This window comes from Struthio camelus, chromosome 7 (genome assembly GCF_040807025.1).
Source record: "Struthio camelus isolate bStrCam1 chromosome 7, bStrCam1.hap1, whole genome shotgun sequence".
In the NCBI taxonomy this organism is placed as follows: domain Eukaryota; kingdom Metazoa; phylum Chordata; class Aves; order Struthioniformes; family Struthionidae; genus Struthio; species Struthio camelus.
Genome location: NC_090948.1, coordinates 19169263 through 19188224, shown reverse-complemented (window position 1 = coordinate 19188224; position 18962 = coordinate 19169263). Strand labels below are relative to the sequence as shown.

At 38.8% G+C, this 18962-nt stretch overlaps 1 protein-coding gene across 11 annotated transcripts in view; it reads right to left on the bottom strand.

Annotated features, from left to right (window-relative positions):
- Positions 1-18962, bottom strand: part of EXOC6 (exocyst complex component 6) — a 109357-nt gene that overhangs the window by 14031 nt on the left and 76364 nt on the right. For all 11 annotated transcript variants that reach the window (XR_011142150.1, XM_068950033.1, XM_068950034.1 and 8 more), the window contains one exon: positions 11976-12049. Coding sequence is in view for 10 of the 11 variants with exons in the window: in XM_068950033.1 (XP_068806134.1) it covers positions 11976-12049 (74 nt within the window). In the remaining variant the exon portion in view is untranslated. The remainder of the gene's footprint in view (positions 1-11975; positions 12050-18962) is intronic.

Here is an 18962-nt window from a genome sequence, read left to right as displayed (position 1 = left end):
CTTGGAAAGCCACTCAAATAAATCTAAGATATGGCAGGTCAGAAATCTGCATCTTCTTGGTTTGCATCCAGAAACAAAAAAAAAATCTAGTGCAATCCATAAAGCACAGACACTTGTGGATGTACTCATCATCAGTTTACTATAAGCAGATAGTTACTTCTTCTAAAGCAGCGCATCAAGGGTATGCTTGCACAACCACCCTCAGCAGCAGATGAAGTTACATCCCTTAGGCAAAGCTATACTAGACCTGGGAACCACTGCACAAGGAATGCCACAAACAGTAGTTTAGGAATGTAAATATAGAGAGGTTGCAAGCAAAGCCAAAACCACTAGCCAAAAGTTACATATTCATTCCTGGACAATCTTCACTTTTTTCTTCAGCTACTACTACAAGTTTATCTATCACAAATGGCTCTAAAAACCCTTTAGGAAATTCTGTGGCCCATGTAAAATCCTGGTATTTGTTTTTTATTTTTCTTGTCTGGCTATCTTGGTATACTGAACCAAGCCTTTGAACCTAGAAAGTTGTAGCAATAAGAGACCTGGATAACTCAGAATCTGTTTTTGTCAGCTTTTTTTTTTTTTGCAAAAGTTCTTTCTTCCACTGTTGCTATATTCACAGACGTTTTAGGAAAGACTCTCTCTGCTTGATATCAATAGTTCAATATTACTTCTTTTCTAAGAAATGCATCTTCAAGAAATTATTTTCCTGAGAAGTTATCGTCTTCCTTGGAATATGCCTTTTCTCATCACTTCTCAAATGACAGTATTTTCTTAAAATGTTTCCCCTGATAGATCCCACTATACATGAAACTTTGGCTGAGTAACGATGACACAAAATAGCCTCAAATGCCTGCTGCAATTTGAAAAAACGCTTCCCCTGATTTTACTTGCCACTTTGAAACGTTATCCCTTTCTAGTGAGTAATCCTGTGCTAGATTCTTGTGCTTCTTAAACGAACATTATTCTCACCCTTTATTGACTGACCACATCTATTATCACACGTAAGCAGTGCTAATCCTTTAGTAATTAACACCCTTATTAAAGTAATTTTAACTCAAAGAAGTTTAAATCGTATTATTGGTTTTATTTAATTAAGCTATGGGGAATGTTTTACACTGTCATTTGAGTTTTCAGCTTGGTGTGTTTTCAATCTATCAGTTACATCACTCCCCGCCTCCCCACAAGTTACCTATATATTTCTGTCTAGGAATTATTCAGCGCTATTCTGTCTCACTGTGAACTTTTTATGCTATCCTCTAGCTCAATGGGTGCAAGATTTAGGCACCGTGCTGAACACAATACTATTCCCAAGCATATCATGTGGCTGTGCATTGTAATTATAATATCAAATTAGGATTAAATCTTCTATATTTCCACAAGACTCAGTATCCTGCTAGTACTTAAAATGGAAGAGCACTTTCGATGTCCTTCTCACATACCCTGAGGGAAGGTAAAGATTTTGATTGGAACTCCAGACTGGCAGTGTTTTGACCCGTTTTTTGGCTTTATTATGAATGCCAACTTTGGGACACTACTTGCAGTAGAACTTAAAATCATTTTACTTAAGCATAGCTTCAATCTCCAATATGAATTAGGAAAAAAAGAAAGGAGAATCTTAATACACTGAGTCACGCCATTTGCAAAGGCTGGCTCAGCACTTTTTCTATAACTTACAAAATAAATCGGCTTTTAAAATTACATTTTTTTGTGTGTCTACTGCTTTTTTTCTTACTCTGGAGAAATATCTAATGGCCCATGTACTCTTACAGATCTCATGTAAGCTACTCAACTGACATGTTTGACACAGGGTCAAAAGATGAAAATTGTCCTCTGGTTTAACTGCATTATGTTACACTGAGTGTTTGGGAATAGCATGGGCTAGCTGTGCGCTCTCCTGGAATGATTTCCTGGAGGCATGCCACTTAAACCGGGAAAGCTTGTCTTCTCCTGAGAAAAAGGCAACCTGATGACTTTGTGGACTTTACACACCATTTTTTGCATATCGTAAGTCCTTTCCTTCCTCTGGATAAAAACATCTCTTTAATCTTCTGCTGTTTTAAAAAATAACGCTCTTCAAGGTTCTCAGCATAAACCATGAAAATGAGAAACAGAGAGAGAAAAAAGGGATAAGGACAATAACATGCATTTATGGACAAGAAATGATTTTTTTTCCACAGTTTTTTTTGTCCTTCTATCCCATATCTTTACGTTCTTTCTCTCCCATCATCTGCTGCTTTCATCTACTCAAATTCTGACGTGCATTCCTTTTTTTTAGTTCATTATTTTTCCATTCTTAGTCCTGTCTTTTTTTTTCCCCATTATCACTCACTCTATGATTGTTGGGGTCTTTTAAGTTGTGCTGTCCTTTGCTACTAATGCTCTAAGGAAAGCCCTCACCAAAAGTTTCCAATACACACCTTATATGTGAAACTTGTATGTAAACTTTATTTGTTATTTCAATATTCTCTAAAACAGTGCAACTTGTAAGATGATAAATTGTTCCAGAACAGATAGTCTTCTCATAGACACCTGTGCTAATATGGTATAAACCAGTATGATCTAGATCTGTGCTTAAGAACATGCTGGTTCAGACACATCCCTTATGATATAATTATTTCACCTCACTTATCTAAATAACAGTATGAAATTCATCCATTTCTTTTGCCAGCATGAAATATCTTTGAACTAATAGGAAGAAAATATGAGGATGGCCAGTTTTCATCTTCTGGATTTCACTGACTGACTGGAGGCAGTAAGATACTGAGAATCATTGGTTTTTTATTTATATTTCTGCAGTTCTAAAACTCTCTGCTAAAGAATAGTGTCACGCTATGGTACATACTGTACAAACACGTATGAAGTTATGATCACTTGCTCTCAGAGACTACGACCCAAGTGACTAAACAGTCATTAACTATATTTCACTTATTCCAGTCCTTGCTGTACTGTATCTCTGCAAAGCTTTGGAAGCCTTGACTTGTGAAGGCATTTTGTGCACGAAAATAAGCTCCACTTCCTTTCTTATGTTATTGCTCTGAAGCAGAGAACAAATCCTTGATTTTTTGTCATAAAAGATTCCTTTGATTTAAATTAAATTTGCATCGGCCCTATGGTGACTTTAAAAGAAGAGACAGATTAACTTTATTTTCCACAAAAGAAACCGTAGCAAAAGGAAAAAAAAGGAGATATTCTGCCTACTGCCTGTGATTGACAGGTAATTTAGAGAAGGAATGGAATCTGAATGTGTTGACTGATGCAACCGAAAAAATACTGAAGATAAACCTGTACAGTTCATGGGTTAGTAGTGTTGCGCAGTATACACTGCATACCAGTGATACTACCAGCTTAACTAAGGCTAGAGGATGTAAGCAATTTTGGGGCAGAAACTATATGCAGCTCTGAGCCCCACGGCTCCCTGATGGATGACTAGCGCTCACAGATGTTACAGGAATATAAATAACAAATAACGTGAAGGAAAAAAAATTTTTCTTCTCTAGTGTTTTTCAATTAGCACTGCTCATTCGTTACTCGGGAAGCATGTACCACCTAGGGGATGCAGAGGAAGTCCTGTGGAGCTGGGGGCTCCACCACCAGACTCCATCCATCAGCTCAGGGCTACAGAAGGGCCCAGGCACAATGGTACTGACTCTGCAGCAACTGCCTGTCAGTGAGAAGACAACAGCTTCCTATGACGTATTCACTAACTTCAGGGAAGTCATGCATCCAAAACTTCCTGCAAGTAAAACCTTCAGTTTGCATTTATGTCATTTCTTAAGTGACAAAGATAAAGGCACGGGTGGGAGCAGGGAGCAAAGCTGCTAACAGAAAGAAAACTATTAGAGAAGAACTGCTTCATTCCACTGAGTAACTTATACCCTTCCTCCTTAAGAGAGATGCAGAGCAATGACTCATAGAAAGGGTAAGCAGGAGTTTATAAATGTAATAGTCACAGCAATAAACTTTTTCCAGTTCTAGAGACTTATTAATTGGACCTTCCTATCAACAGCTGCTTCTGTGAAAGAACAGAAACCTTCTTCAGATAAGTGGTTTCTTCTGTTAACAGACAATGTTGCAGACAAAACCTTGACTGCTTCATAAGTAGTTTCTCATACATGGTGTGCCAGTTAATGAAGACTTTTAATATCTTGCCTGAGACAACTGAAGCCTTTAGGTTCTGGCGTTATGGCACAACTGGCACGTGCACTTCCAGCCACTTACATCATGATCTAAAATGGAATTCCTCTCTAACTCTAGGAAGAACTATCTTTAACAGAAAGGTTTCCTGGAGACGTGAATAAGGAGTTTTCATCATAACAACACTTCTGTAGGTTTTGAATGGATTGATGAACTATTTCTAAACCTTGTCTTGTGAAAGTACTGACAATTAAGATGATGAGTTGAAAGCTGATTAATTGCGACATTTAGTAGTATTCAGATGAGGACTCAGATATGTCCACCTAAAAAGTCTTGGCAGGGGCTTCTGCCTACTTCTTTTTATAATGCGTGCTTTGATCAACCTCTCCAGTGAAATTTTCAGTAATTTCTGTTACGGTAGCATTTAGAAGCTGGAACTCCACTGCACTGTTCTAAGAAGTCAAGTGTTTCACCTGCACATGACAAATGAAAAATCAATAAATGCCATTTCCTGTCTCAGTTCTAAAAATTATAATTCATCTAAAAAAGAAAAAAAAACCACCCTTACTCAAATAAGGCTTATGTTCTGATTCAACGGCTGTTATCCACAGGTCTCTATGTTGAGCTGAGTCAGCACTTCATGAATTCTGCTTTTTTCCAAATATGCAGTAGAGATTTCTTGACAGATCATCTATATTTGGGTATATTTGGTTGGGAAAGTGGAGAACTAAGAGAACGGTGTCCCTTAAATGCTAGCTTAAAGAAATAAAAAGAAAAAATTAAATAAAGAAAAAAAAGCTTACAGAAATAACAAGTAAATTATTTTCTTATTTTTGTAAGTTCCATGGTTACAGGATTCCTACAGCTTTCTTTACTGTAGCTCAGGAGATGACATCCACTTTGAGCATTATACTGGTCACCACACAGTCTTTACACTTTCCTCAGAAGAAACTGGTACTGCTTTTGCCACTGATGTGGTAGTACATCTTGTAGATAAATGGCTGTATGTGTATGGTTTTATTTAGGCAAGTTACTGCTGTTTTTCAGGTATGCTCCCACATCATCAGTATACCATGATCTAGAGTCAAAACGTGGTGTGCCATCAGCATGTTATTCGCACTTCTCTCCTGGAAAAGGGCCATTCAGATGTAGAACTGGAGATGATCAGATTTGCATTGAATTTGGTGAACGATGTAATGCCCCAGAGAACACACTACCTAACACGTCACCTGTGCTCTTAGTTCCTGGCAGTAATAGGGTAGGAATGCTACTGCCAGGAAATGACTGACATGCCATCCTGCTTTGATTCCGCAAATCCTTATCAAGATAGTGCATCTAGAGCCATGCTTGCTTTTGAACCACCCCCTGCTGCTGATTTCTCTGCATTTGCTTCCAAAGCTTCCTAATTCTTACCAGCTGGCAGGTATAAATGCCATCCAAGTGATGAGCTGGTTTGTTTCTGTGTATAGAGCACTGATTGAGACCTTCCTCACAAGTGCCTGAACACACATAGCTGGTGATTGGAGCCTACTGTGATTACCTACAGGCTTTTCAGAGTCTAGGTGAAAAGGAGAGATCAAGAGTAAGAGTTGCCATTGGGGAACATATAAGTTCTTATACACAAATGCTCACGTTCACGCAATTATTTGTAAGACTCCAGTAGGCTGAAAAGATACAGCTTGTTCCCTGCAAGCTGGCTAGCACACATGCACCATGCAGTCATTCTCAAATAACTGAGTCATTTTGAATGCAGTATGGGTTCCTTACACATACGCCTGTTATCCCAGTATGCTGCAAATACATGAGAAATGCAGACTTGACCAGTCTGTTCTGCTCACAGCTTGCCTCAATACTTCTTCTGCTTTAGTGTGGAATCAATTTATGGAGGAGGAGAAGGTCAGTGAGAGACTTGTTTCCTTCCTCAGCAGAGTGAGGATCTGTGGCCTGAAATCTAGAGAAGTGCAACTCCCGTTTCACTGCTGTCTGAAATCTGAGCTTCTTTCTTTAGCTGAATAAGTGGCACTGGACTGAAAACTAGAGAAGCACAAATCCCATTACATAGCACCCTGAGGCTGGGCTTCATGTTACAGATGTAACATGCTCCTCTGCTTGTTCGGAGAAGCCGGGGAGTGTATGGGGGAAAAGGATCAGTAAGCATTGTGAAAGAGCCTCTGTGAAGATAAAAGTCTCAGCAACCATTTCCCTCAGGAAAATATTTTATACTACTTGCTCATTAACAATGCGAACTGTTGCCTTATGAAAGAGATACTTCTATCTTTAAATTCTGAAGTTCTGAAGACTTACTCCTAAAGACGCTGTTAGGGTTTTCTCTCTCTTGAAGAAACCTGATGGTCTTTCTGGTCAAGACTCTTCCGCAGAGCAGAGGCCATGAGTAGGGGTAACTTACTAATTTCAAAGCGCAGGCACTGTGAGGGCTGGCAACTTGAGAAAGAAGCACAACTCTGAAGCCCCTACCCTCCAACAGTGATAGTGGATGGTTTTGACAACAGGCTGCAACTTATTCTCTGAGGCCTACGGAAGGGCTTGAGAGCGTTCTCTACAGGGAACGCAGACGGTGAGAGCTTTAGCATGCTATACATTGGGGGAACCAGAAAGAAGCCAGAGCTGAAATGCAGTTACTACTTCAGGAAATGAATTCAAATTAAACACTGCAAACAAAATGGCAGGGAAAAGTGAACTATCAGCCTGCCTTTTGTGGCAGGCAATCTAGTAGCTGGGATTGAAGTCCAGTGATCCGCCCCACAGTTTCAGGCTGCAACAATGACTTACTTACAAGCTGATCAGATGGATGATATCATCTCTTAATGATGAAAGAGAAGTGAAGTTGTGCAGCAGAAGAAAAAAGAGGACTGTATTAAGACACTAAAAAGAATTTTCTCCTTGAAATAAAATTACACCTGTTGCATGCAATACTGCAATTAATTTGTATATTAACTGCACTGATTGCACTACGTTTTTATGTCTAATCTATGTCTAATATTAACAAAATCTTAACAGAAACTGCTGCAAAACATTGAGAATTTCCTCCCACATGCAGGCAGAATTTATGGACCTTACTGTCCCAGGAATTTGGTCTCATAGATTGGGACGTATCACTAGCGGACTGTAAACTCTATATGGCTGGAGATGCTGCCGTGATGACTGCTCAGCTCTGGAGTTACCAACAGCATATGACTATGCTTCACTTCAGAAAACTGCTCTTGTTGCAGGCCCATCACTGAGAGCAACTGGAGGATATCAGCATGCTTAAGTGCCAAAGAAACACAGATGAGAGTTCTTTTCACCTCTGACAAAATAAGAAAATGCCTCAATCATCAAGCCAGTTTAGTACTTGTATGAGATGAGACAGCAGAGGAAGAAGCCTATTTGAAACAGAAGTAGTGCTCATGGCAGAGGAGAATGCTAGAAAAGAAATTGTAATGTCTATATTAAAATAAGTCAAATTAAATTTGCAGCTTATGTGTAAGTCTTCTCTGCAGACAATGAATGGATTTCACAAACAGACATTTGCTGCCTCCCAGTTGGTTAAGAATTATGCAATTTGCCCTAGGAAAGCAATGATTAACACAAAATATAACAGGATAAGGTTATCGTGCTTGTCCACTGCTCACTACACTGTTTCTCCACTGAATATTGCACAAATTTTAAGATGTAGGTCTTTTCCTCACAATGTTTAGGTGTCCAGGACACCCAAGAAATTGCCTCTCATTCCAGAACTGTAACCCTAGTCTTAGCCACTAAAGAACAGATCATAACCAGGACAAAATTAATTCATGTAGGAGGCTGAGCTTCCTCAGGGACTAATTCAAGTAGGAGGAACTAAGACCTGTTTACTTATGAAGGTTAATTCCAATTGACCTAGGATCTGATCTGGTAGCAAAATCCCCAAAGTTCATTCTACCTCACTTTGGGCAATTGCGCTATTTACCCAGATTCCCTATATAGTTAGTAGCAAGAGATTATCTTCAGAGAGCAATGTAGGTCGCAGGTGGGCTGGGTCATCTTCAAGAGATGCCAGAGAAGATTCTCTTAAAAGCATCACATGCCACTTTGATAATCTCCTTGGCAAGCCGGCCTGCCCCTCAATAGCTTTAAGTAAGTGGGGTGAAAGGGTGCATGTAGGCAAATGCACCTCAGGTCATAGAGTAAGACAGGTGACATGAGACACAACTACAGCGGCTATATAGAACCATGCTTCTATTCAGATTTTCTTAGTAGCTGCTTGCTGCTTTAGTAGCTGCTAAACTAGCTGGAATTGCAAGTTTCTAGATGACCGTGTGCTCCTCTGTTATCTTAAACTGATGTTCTTCTTTCAGTAAACTTCAGATAGCTTTCTAAGAAAGTGGTCTATGTTACTCTGTGGTTGTATAGCCACTACTCATCTTCCCAGGTGTGCAGCACAATCCACTCTTACCAGCCTCTTACCAGCCTTGGGATGGCCCTGCATGGTTAAACATATCCTTTGGAGAAAATTCCATTGGCCACTATGAATGCAAAGATTTACTGTAATGTAAAAGCCAAGTGCATGTTTGACTATGCTTGTTACGTACCAGTCAACATAGAGTAACTGAAATGCACTCTTCCCTTTGAAGTCAATCACTCACACAGAAAAGACTGTTCAAATATGAAATTATCCTGGATCATTTTCCTAGGTTACTTCATTCGATATATAAACTTTTAAGTTCTTTAGAAATTAATTGTGGTACTCTCCTTTTTCAAGGAAAGATGTTTTTTGCTGTATTTTTACCAACAAAAATATACAATAGAGCTCAGTCAAAACATAAGAATTAGAAAGAAATCCATGCACACAAAAGTTTTCCTCCTGGCAGAAGAAAACAGAATGGAGAAAAAGTGAGCCATGTGTGACTGGCCAGGCACATCATGTAAGTCACTCCTGTAGGATGCCAAGATACCATGGTTACAGGAGTAGCAAGAAATTTTTATTCACTAGGGCTTCTTCAGATTACTAAGCTCCCTTAAGGAGTATGCTATGTATTACAAGAAGTAAATGAGAGGATAGTGTAAAGAGAAAGAGGTGGCTCATCAAAAGGGACACTGGGAAGTGCCTGCCCCTTCATGATTCCTGGCCCCTTACACCTTTCTGCTACTAAATACCATTCTCTTCCCATAAGCAGCTCTTTATTATGTCTTTATTACTCTTCTAAATCTGTGGAAGGAGTATCATGATCAGAAGGAAAGATCTGAGCTTGCAGGAGGACAACATGCTACATTGCCTCGGGAAAGATGGAGGATCAGGAACTGTTACGATGAAAACATCCGTGGCAATTCTTTTCCAACAGCTACCTGTTCCCCTCTCCCTTTTCAAGCAAGCGTAGTTCTTCCCCCTCCTCCTTCCAAGCTGGTTCCTCGTAAGTCAGTTTATTTCTTTAGTAAAATGTGCTACAATACTCTACTGCTCAATACTCATTAATCTTAGACATTGTCCTTGTACAACACAGAGAGAGTAAGCTGTTGTTGAGATAACTGGCTTCCATTAGCAAGTATGTGATTGGCAGGACGATAAAGTCTTTCCCTTTGCAGGTCAGCTGCTTTTTACCAAGAGGGCAATCCTGCTGATCCATCTTTTAGCTACAGTCTCTCACGAAGTCCCAAATCTCCTGCCTTTTAGCTTTGATACGGTTCAAGCTTTCCCCCTTGTATCAGCCCCTACCTGTCATCAGCTCCTCTGTACCAAACAGCCAATATCAGGAGTTTGACCTCAGGGCACAGTCCGGGTGGGCAGGTAAAACCTGACCACTGGACCTACTTCCTTATCTTTCATATCCTGCAATTCATGAAGAAGTATCAAATTCAAACTAAAAAACAGAAGCATGACCTTTTATAAGAACTTTCTGAAAAAGACTCTGTTGCCTTGCTAAGTATTCTTGAAAAGAACTGTCATCCACCCTATTAAGATAAAAATGGATCACAAATAAGGGAGAGAGGGAAAAAACACTGCAAATCCTTACTAAATGGTAAATGTTGTTTTTAATGTGTACTTGCAATACCTATATGGTTTTGGTGAGGCACGTAAACATATAGAGCCTCCATCCTCCAAATAAACTAGAACTGTTCTACATCTACAAGCCCAAATCACAACCTAATAAAAATAGCTATCCCAAACTTTTGCTGTTTATAAAGTAACTGAAATCGATTAGATTCCCATGGCATAGAGTGAACTGTTCCTTGCATCATGAGAATTCTACATATAAGCTGCTAACATAAACTGAATACTATCATAAGCAACATAATCCCTATTTATGTGACAAGCTCGACAGCTGGTACTTAAAACATACAAAAATATTATTTATTTCCTCTAGCAAGTATGTACACACCCTGCCCTCCTGCATGGCTGGAAATCACGTTTTCCCTTGAAAGAAACATAAGCCCTGCAAGGATTTATAGCACTCAGAAGAACGAAAGAAATAGTGCCAAAATCTCTCAACATCCTTTCCCTTCAACTAGATTGGCTTAGCACAAATTGGAAGATGTTTAGTCACTTCTAACAATGATAATAAAAAGAGAATGAAAAAGAATCCAAAAGAGGAAGGCTGCTAGTCAAGGCAAGACTTCTGGTATTTTAAGTCTGGCAGAGTAGAGTTCACATACTGAATAGCAGTTTTTGGACTTCTGGAATTCCTAATATACAGGTAGCACATTAACAAACCTTATGGCCTTGATCCAATATCCTCTTCATTTAGTCCATACTTATCCCATTGTAGAGAGTGTTTGCTATGTTATAGTCCTGTGAGAATTTAACATAAACTCTACCTTTTAACTTTTTCATTGAAAAATACACTTTAATGAAGTCCTTTCTAATTATTAGGAGAAACTGGAACATTATTTACAAAATACTGTTGCCACAGGTATTTTCCTTTCTGAAATGCCTTTTAATTATCTTGCTGAGAGAATACTATTAAAAGCATTCTGACTATATTTGTAATTTGGTATGGAATTCTTTCTGCATTTCTCTTATTTTCTGATGACTTTGGTAGACTCATAATGGTGCTGAGAAACATCACCAAAGTCTGTAGAACGCTAAAGCCTCTCCATTTGCAGTTAATGATTCATTTTGTTATTTAAATGACACTCGTACTTGCAATTTTGAGAATAAATAAATCCTTTCTAAAAGTTTACTTTAAGAAAGAAAAGTTTATGAAAATGAATTCTTATGGTTGGACATAATGCCAGAACTTACAGAGAAAAGGTGAAATAACTAGGTGAAATTAAGATAAGTTGAAGTTAGTTTGGAAAACCCTTCCTTTTGGCAAGATCTGTGGAAAAGTGCTTCCAATATAAAGGCATTTAAAATTAAATTTGACATAGAATAGAGATCAGCCAGTTGGAATAAACCTGCTTTCTAACAGTTTAAAAGAACTGTATGTAACAAGTTAAGGAAAGGAAATGCTAAATAATACCATGCCCAATACTACTCTCCAGGGAGTAGTTTTGTAGACAGGAGCAATTGCTCATAATGGAATCAGGCCAGCACAACAGGGTAACATGTATACTCTTGCAAAAAAGCGTCATAGGATCTTTACACATTGTCAGGACCACAATTCAACATTATATCCCGTACCAATTCAACATTATACCCAGTGCCACGAGTAGCACAGTGCCCCCTAACATCAGATTGGGGAAATAGTTTTATACTACATTACGGGGAATGGTGCCACTAACAACACTTCAAATAACTGCTGCTTTTCAAAACTAATTACATGGGAATGCTAAAACATGAAAGGTTCTTGAATTTAATAACTTCAGCACTGGTCAAAAGGGGAAATTAGGTGGATAAAAAACAACAAGTAGTGTCTTACTTGTCTGAGGTCGATGAAAGCTAACTGCAGGGTGTCTCCCTGGAATCCTGGCACAGGCTCAGAACTAGCAAACACTGCAAGGAAAGGTTAAAAATATTACAGATGCAGATTTTTTTAAAAACCTAGCAGCAAATCAAGCTCTATGCATTATAAATGCTACTAAACATTAAAATGAAACCACTTTGACAAAAATAAAGAGATTACAATTATTAATTCACACTCATTAAAAAAATGTCCCCATCATTTTCCAACTCCAATAATCCCCAACAACACCACGCTTAGGTGGTTTCTCTTGCTTAAAATTCTAAAACAGTAATAATGAAGCACAGAAGCTGACATCTTTATGTATTTGTTCAAAGGTGAACAATTACTGAAGCATTTTGAAATCATACCAATTCCATGGCTGTCAACATCATCTTAAACAGCTGCTTTTGTTATAGCATCTGTTCTATAAAAATCCCACCTCTAGCCAAACAGCCATAAAAGACAGTCACTAAGGTGAGAGTTAGCTTAATGTGCAGACCACAGGTGGAAAGTCCTAAGGGCCACTGTCCGAACAAAGCTGGAATGTCTGTTCATGCCTTTCAACCAGCTTATTGATAATGGACTTCTCTTTATGAACCCTGAAAGAGATTGGCAAAATTGGAAGGCAAAAGTATGTTCAAAACGTAAAAAATGGTAACGCTTATGCTAAGGAAATAAGTCAGCTATTCATTTAAGTTAGGAAACCATCAATAATCGTCAAGCTTAAAAAAGACAGACAACTTTTTTGGCAATTTCAATATAATTTGAAGGTGGCTTAGGAAAAGAAAATCACCTACAACAGCCAAAACCTCATAAATTTCTGTTTCTATCTAAGTAAAACAACAACATTGGAAATTCATTAAAACTATGAATCTACAATACAATACGTCATAGAAGAACTAATAATCAGGAACTGATGATGCAAACTTATAAAAATTACACTCTGGAAAAGGCCAGCAGCTCCAGGAAGAAGAAAATGACAGCTCTTCCCAGCAGCCCCCTCCCTTGGTCCAGATCACAGAGCACTACTGGATCTAGGTTCAGGCAATTTCTTACTTTCTTCTATGCAAATCACATGAACAGAAGCTCAGCAAAATTTCCCAGAGAGCTTCAGGGTGGACACAAATTCAGCACTTACTGCTGCCAGGCTGCAAAATGATCCTTCATAGCACCTTTATGAAGTAAAGCCTTTGGAGCACATAACATCTCTTCAGTAGCATGAAGGAAAGGAAGGAGCGAAGGGGAGGGGAATGGGCTCCTCTGGTACAACCCAAGTGTCCGAGGGAGGCTATTCCCAGGCACTCTCTCTTCTTAAATGCAAATGGGGGAGCTGATTTTTGAACGTGGGAAAAAGGAACCACAGAATAAAGAGCCAAAAGATGATAACGCTCTGACAGTACCTTTATAGGTGCAGATCAGAGACAACAGAGCACACATTTACCACAGAATCAACAGACTCAGATATATGACCAGTGGACACATTAATGGACTCAACCCAGCTCTCTGGAGAGCAATACTGAAGAAGCATATGATCAAGGTCTAGCAAGTCATGAACTGTGCAAAAAAGGTGAAGAGGGAACTGTCATTCCTTCACTGTTTCTCACAACACAAGTAAGAGGCAACGATATAACTGGGCAGAGGCTTACAAAACAAAAGACAGTATTTCTTCATGCAACACAATACAATTGCAGGACTTACTCTCATGAGAGGTTGTGTGTGGCAAAAGTATAAATGAAGCAAAAAATACAACCATAGAAAAATACATGGAATACACGCCGATCAGTAGCGATTAAATGTAACGGTCTGAACGCATCTGCTCACTAAAACCCAAAGCTATAGCTGGCTGGAAGCTGGATATGCAATGGGAAGGGTCATTCAATTTACAGCCCAGCGTTTTACACTCTTCCCTAAACAGCTGTTGATCACTGCTGGAGACAGGATACTGGGCTAGAGGGACGTTTAGCCTCACTCAGTTCGGTAGTTCTCAGGTTCTCATCCCAGTTAAACATTTGTAACAAAGACACTTGCAGAAACACCCACTGCCACTCATGCCCACTTAAGATCGACATCCTACTTTAGAAGGGTTTAAAATAAATTTTTCTATGCTCTTCTGATAGAACACTTAACAAAAATAAAAAGTGTTGCTCTAACAGTTTCAGAGCAGTATCATTTGAAGCACTAAAAAAAGGTAATTTTTTTCCCAAGACTGAGAAATAGGTAAGTCAATGGTAGAGCTGGAGATGGTAACACCGAACATATGTCTCCCAAAAATTCCCAGATTCAGTGCCTAACTCTGTTGTGCCACATGGACTCTAATAGGGTTTAAAAGTAATGTGAAATACTCAATACAATTTCTTTAATGGTTAGCTAGAAAATTTGGATCATCAAGTGAAAGCAATATCCAGAAATAAATTGGTATCTGAACTAACATGATGGTAAAGTCATGTCACAGGGCCAGTCATTTACTTCTGAATCTATGGTTTCCATTTCAAGCAGTCTATTGAATCTGGAGAGACTATTCACAGGTCTAAAAATGATTATATGGCACACAACTGTAAATCAAAATAATAAAGATTCTTGCTTCACTGGGTACAAGAAGCTATTAGTATCTCGGAATATCTAAGAATACCTTAATATCTATTTGCAAATGAATATAGTACTGGCATAGCAACTTTACTGGTAGAAGCTCAGTTTATTACTTGCTTTACAGTACTGCAAATATTTTTTGGACAATCATGTAACGCGGGAGTGAATTAAGGTGGAATATTACTTGATTCTTTACCAACTAAAATAATAAGAAATAGCAATCAAATGTCTTATGGAAAACAGCATTGTGTCACAATCAAGTATTGGTAATGATTAGCAAATGCTCACTGATTACTTTATTCAAGTCTGAATTATAAATTCTTTGTTTTTTCTACATTATGAGCAACACCAACTTGCTAGGGAAGTTTTCAGGGAGTTTGGATCCACCATATGAATGTTTTCTAAATAAAAAAGAAGCGAGATAAAAAACATAGAAAAAGGATATCTAAAACCTAACTGTTTAAAAACAGAGAATTTGTTTAATGATACATTTTAAAAAGCAACAAAGTGAAACACTGCCTGCACAACTGTCAACCTGCAGAAGCACAGAAAATCTCCAGGCCTGGGAAAGCACACTTATTCCCAACTCGCTGGTCTAAAGACAAGACTCCTTGGCTCTTGCGCAGGCATTTCATGGCCACTGGGATACAGTCATACTGTATTAGGGAACTGTTTGCAACGTCCCATAACAAACAGCTAAAAAGACATACGTGGGTTACAGATACGGCAGCACCCCAGCAGGAGCGACAAGCATGATTCTAGGCAGGGGCCTTCTGAATTCCCAAAACAAGGGAGGAGAGCCTGTACTATTCTTGCAAGATAAAGCCTATCTGTACCTGATCCTGTATAACTTTCCATTCCTACTGTACACTGAAATCAGCTTCTCCCACTTGAATTTGAGTCACTCCAGTCACTCCATAATGGTAGCACTGGGAGAAGGAAGTACTAGGGCAAACGAATGGCTAGGGAACTGTAAAGTGTGTGGAGAGACTAGGAGCAAACCTTTCCAAGTTCTCACTTTATACATTGGGAAGTACTTTCCTATAGTGGGATACATTTACTTATCACAGGGCAAATCTCTGCCTCCTTTCTGTAACTTGTCTGGCTGCTTTAGTTTGGAATTGACCCTAACGTATTAGATAACACAAAATTATTTTATTCCTTTACAAAGTACCTACTACCATGGCAGCTATAAAGCAAGAAGCATTCAAGGCACCAAAATTAATTTTTATATATGCTCCATACTCTTTACTCCCAATCTTATATTATAAATACATTTAAAATACAGGGGAGGGGGACGATGGTTATAGCAGAAGCATTTAGTCTCACATTTGGTGTCAGTTTTGACAGGTGACTACAGCAGAATTTGTTTCGTTATTATAATTCCACGAGTTCAAAGGGCAAAAAGATAATCTACTTACGGTAAGGGTCAGACAGTTTTTTTCCCCCCACTCAGGGCTTTTAAGTTTCGCTAACAATTTTACAAGGCTAATTACATATTTTCTACTGCACAGCATTTTAGGAAGATATTATAAGAACAGGATTAGCATTCTTAATGTCTTTGTCCTAAGGGTCCTTTTCAAGATAGTAATGAAACACTGTCGTACTTCTATCTTCTAAAATATTCATCCTCTACATTCATTGTAGGCTTAAAGGGGATTTGGGTGGTGGGGGGCTGGTTGGTTGGTTGTTTTAATGTGCATAACAACATTCAGGAATTTTACAATATATGAGAGTGAAAATGCAAAGATTGCCATTACATAGTTTTATAAAGGGACAAACAACTAACTGCTCAATTGTTTGTGACAGACTTCAATGCTTTCAGGAAAAAAAAAAAGCTGAAAATATGCATTACACAAATCTGATATTCACAAGGCTTTTGTCAACATGCTTTCCTGCACTCTGCTGGTATAGCGTAGTCCTTTTCCATGTATACAGAATAGGATCTTTAACAGACTACGTGTCCACAATATACCCAATCACTTCACTATTTAACAGAGAAATATACTTCATACAACAGCCACTTTAGGAACTTAAGGAAGATAGGATCCAACAATAAAAGGATGTTATAAACCAAAACAGGCTGGGACCTGTTTAACATATACACAAGAACGGTCAATTTAATCACTGGAAGGAGGACTTTAGTCCATTTTCTTTTGAATACTTTACTTTTGTCTTTTAATTACATTTTTTTAGATAGGATATATGTGAATTGATGTATATATGCATTACGCACATCTTAAGAAAAAGACTGTCTTTGTTAAAATGGAATTTAAGATACCTGTAACTGCAGATGATATTGAATTTCTGTGTACTTCTATCGATTTATTAGCAGGTCTCCTCTTCATTTTATTCTCTCAAAACCTCACCTTTTAGCAATCCCTAAAACCATGCAACTACCCATGACTACCTTTGTGTCGGTCTGGGAATGCAGGGTTTACTTTCTAAGAAGTACTTTGCAGCTCAGTGGTAGAGACTGAAATTAAAGAGTCCAGACCTGGGATCAAAAGCTAAACTAGCACAGTTTTTCTTCCCCTTCCTAGCACAGACTCTTGATTCAAAGTCAGAACAGCAAAGCTGCAAATGTATTTTTCAATGAAAAGCAGAGTCAGGTGACTGCCACAGCAGCCCCTGGCCACTTCACAGCCCGGCTGGGTGCTCCAGCTGCGCAAACACGCTGGGGGAGCCTTGCTGAGGGGCTGCCAGCTGGCCCGGGGGCAGCCCCCAGCTCTGCTGCAGCATCTCCCTGTCCCCTCACTCCTGCACTGCCATATGTGGCCGCCAGATGAAGGATGGTCTCAAAGTTGAGTTAAGGTAACCTGACTTCCCAGATGGGAGACAAGGCAGGTAAAGCAAGGGGCCTCTGCAGGAGAATCGCGGGCCCTTTCTAGGAAAAACAGGATTTGGGTACCTCGGCTTCTGGCATGCCCGGCCATGTGAGATCATCCTTCTGTACACTCAGTGGAGAGAATCTCAGCCAAGGTTACCTCTTGCTCTTGGATATGGCAACTCTCAGTGAACCCAGTGGCTCAAAGAGGAAGGACTAGCAGAAGTCCTACGTAGGACTGGTCAGGAGGGTACACTGCATCCGGCTTTGCACTAAATTCTGCACTAAGCCATGCTGTTCCAGGACTTCTCTCACCCTGCTTTACGGACAAGATTCAAACCTTTGCATCCATGCACAGATTCATGTCTGGATGAGACAGGACGCCTACTAAACCTTACCCTCTTCATCCTTTCTTTAGCTCTATTTTGCTATCTTCACAGACTCAATATAGATAAAAATATTTTCAAATTTAAAACATTTTCCAGGTATTTGGAGAGTTTTAGAGTTGCACTAGCATGAAAAGCTATATTAGAACATAATACATAAAACACTACATTCATACATGTTATAGAGCTAGAAATAGAGATCACATGATTACTATTACATTTTACTTCAATAAACATACAAGAAAGATTTCAAGTACTGCTATGCTAAACAATTTCAAACAGTAGCTAGTTTCATAAAGGTATGATATACATAAAACGATACGTTTTATAAATAAAATTATGTATCTGTGTTTATGCTTATATAGATATATATTATTAAATATACTAAATCATGAATTAGTCTTTTAAATAAATAGACATACAATACATTAAACATTATCAGTAATGGTCTACTATTACTATCAAAGTTCAGAGGCTTGTTGTCAACGGATTTTGGGTTCGCTAACACAACCAGCACACATTCCTCAAGTGACCTCTGTCTCTGCTCTCTTATTTACTTACACCTTGCTTCTCATGAAGAGAGATGCAACAACCCACATCTGAATTTCATCTTCAAGAAATGACAAGTGCCTCCCTTTCCCAAACCATATCCTTCCTCAGGACACCGAAATCCAATGTCCAAGCAAAGGGCCGTTCTCTGAACTTTGCTCAATGCGACCTCGTAAGTTCTATTTCTCCAAGTACTGTTGTAAGAATCTCAATCACACTTGTGGAAGATCACCACTGAGAAAGAATGGTGTAAAATACAGCGGTAAACATGTTTTATAACATCAAGCAGTGTTTTAGAGAGTGGAGAAATACTTCAATTAAAAGGGGACATCCTGGAATCAAACTTAGTTTTTGGAACATTTGGAAGAGTTACCCCAAACACTTCTTAGAAGCAGAGCAACTACAACCTGCCTTCTTTAATATGGAGAAGACCATCGCTTTTGTTTTTTCTCTCATCAGATAGATGATAGAAAGATAGATTATAAGATCTCCTGATCTTATTCTCTAGTATCAGATAGTATCTTCCAGATTTGATGTTCTGCCTCTGTTCAGCTAGGTAGTCTGCAAAGAAATGCAGTACAGGATAACAAAATCCCAGAGTACACCACAAGATCA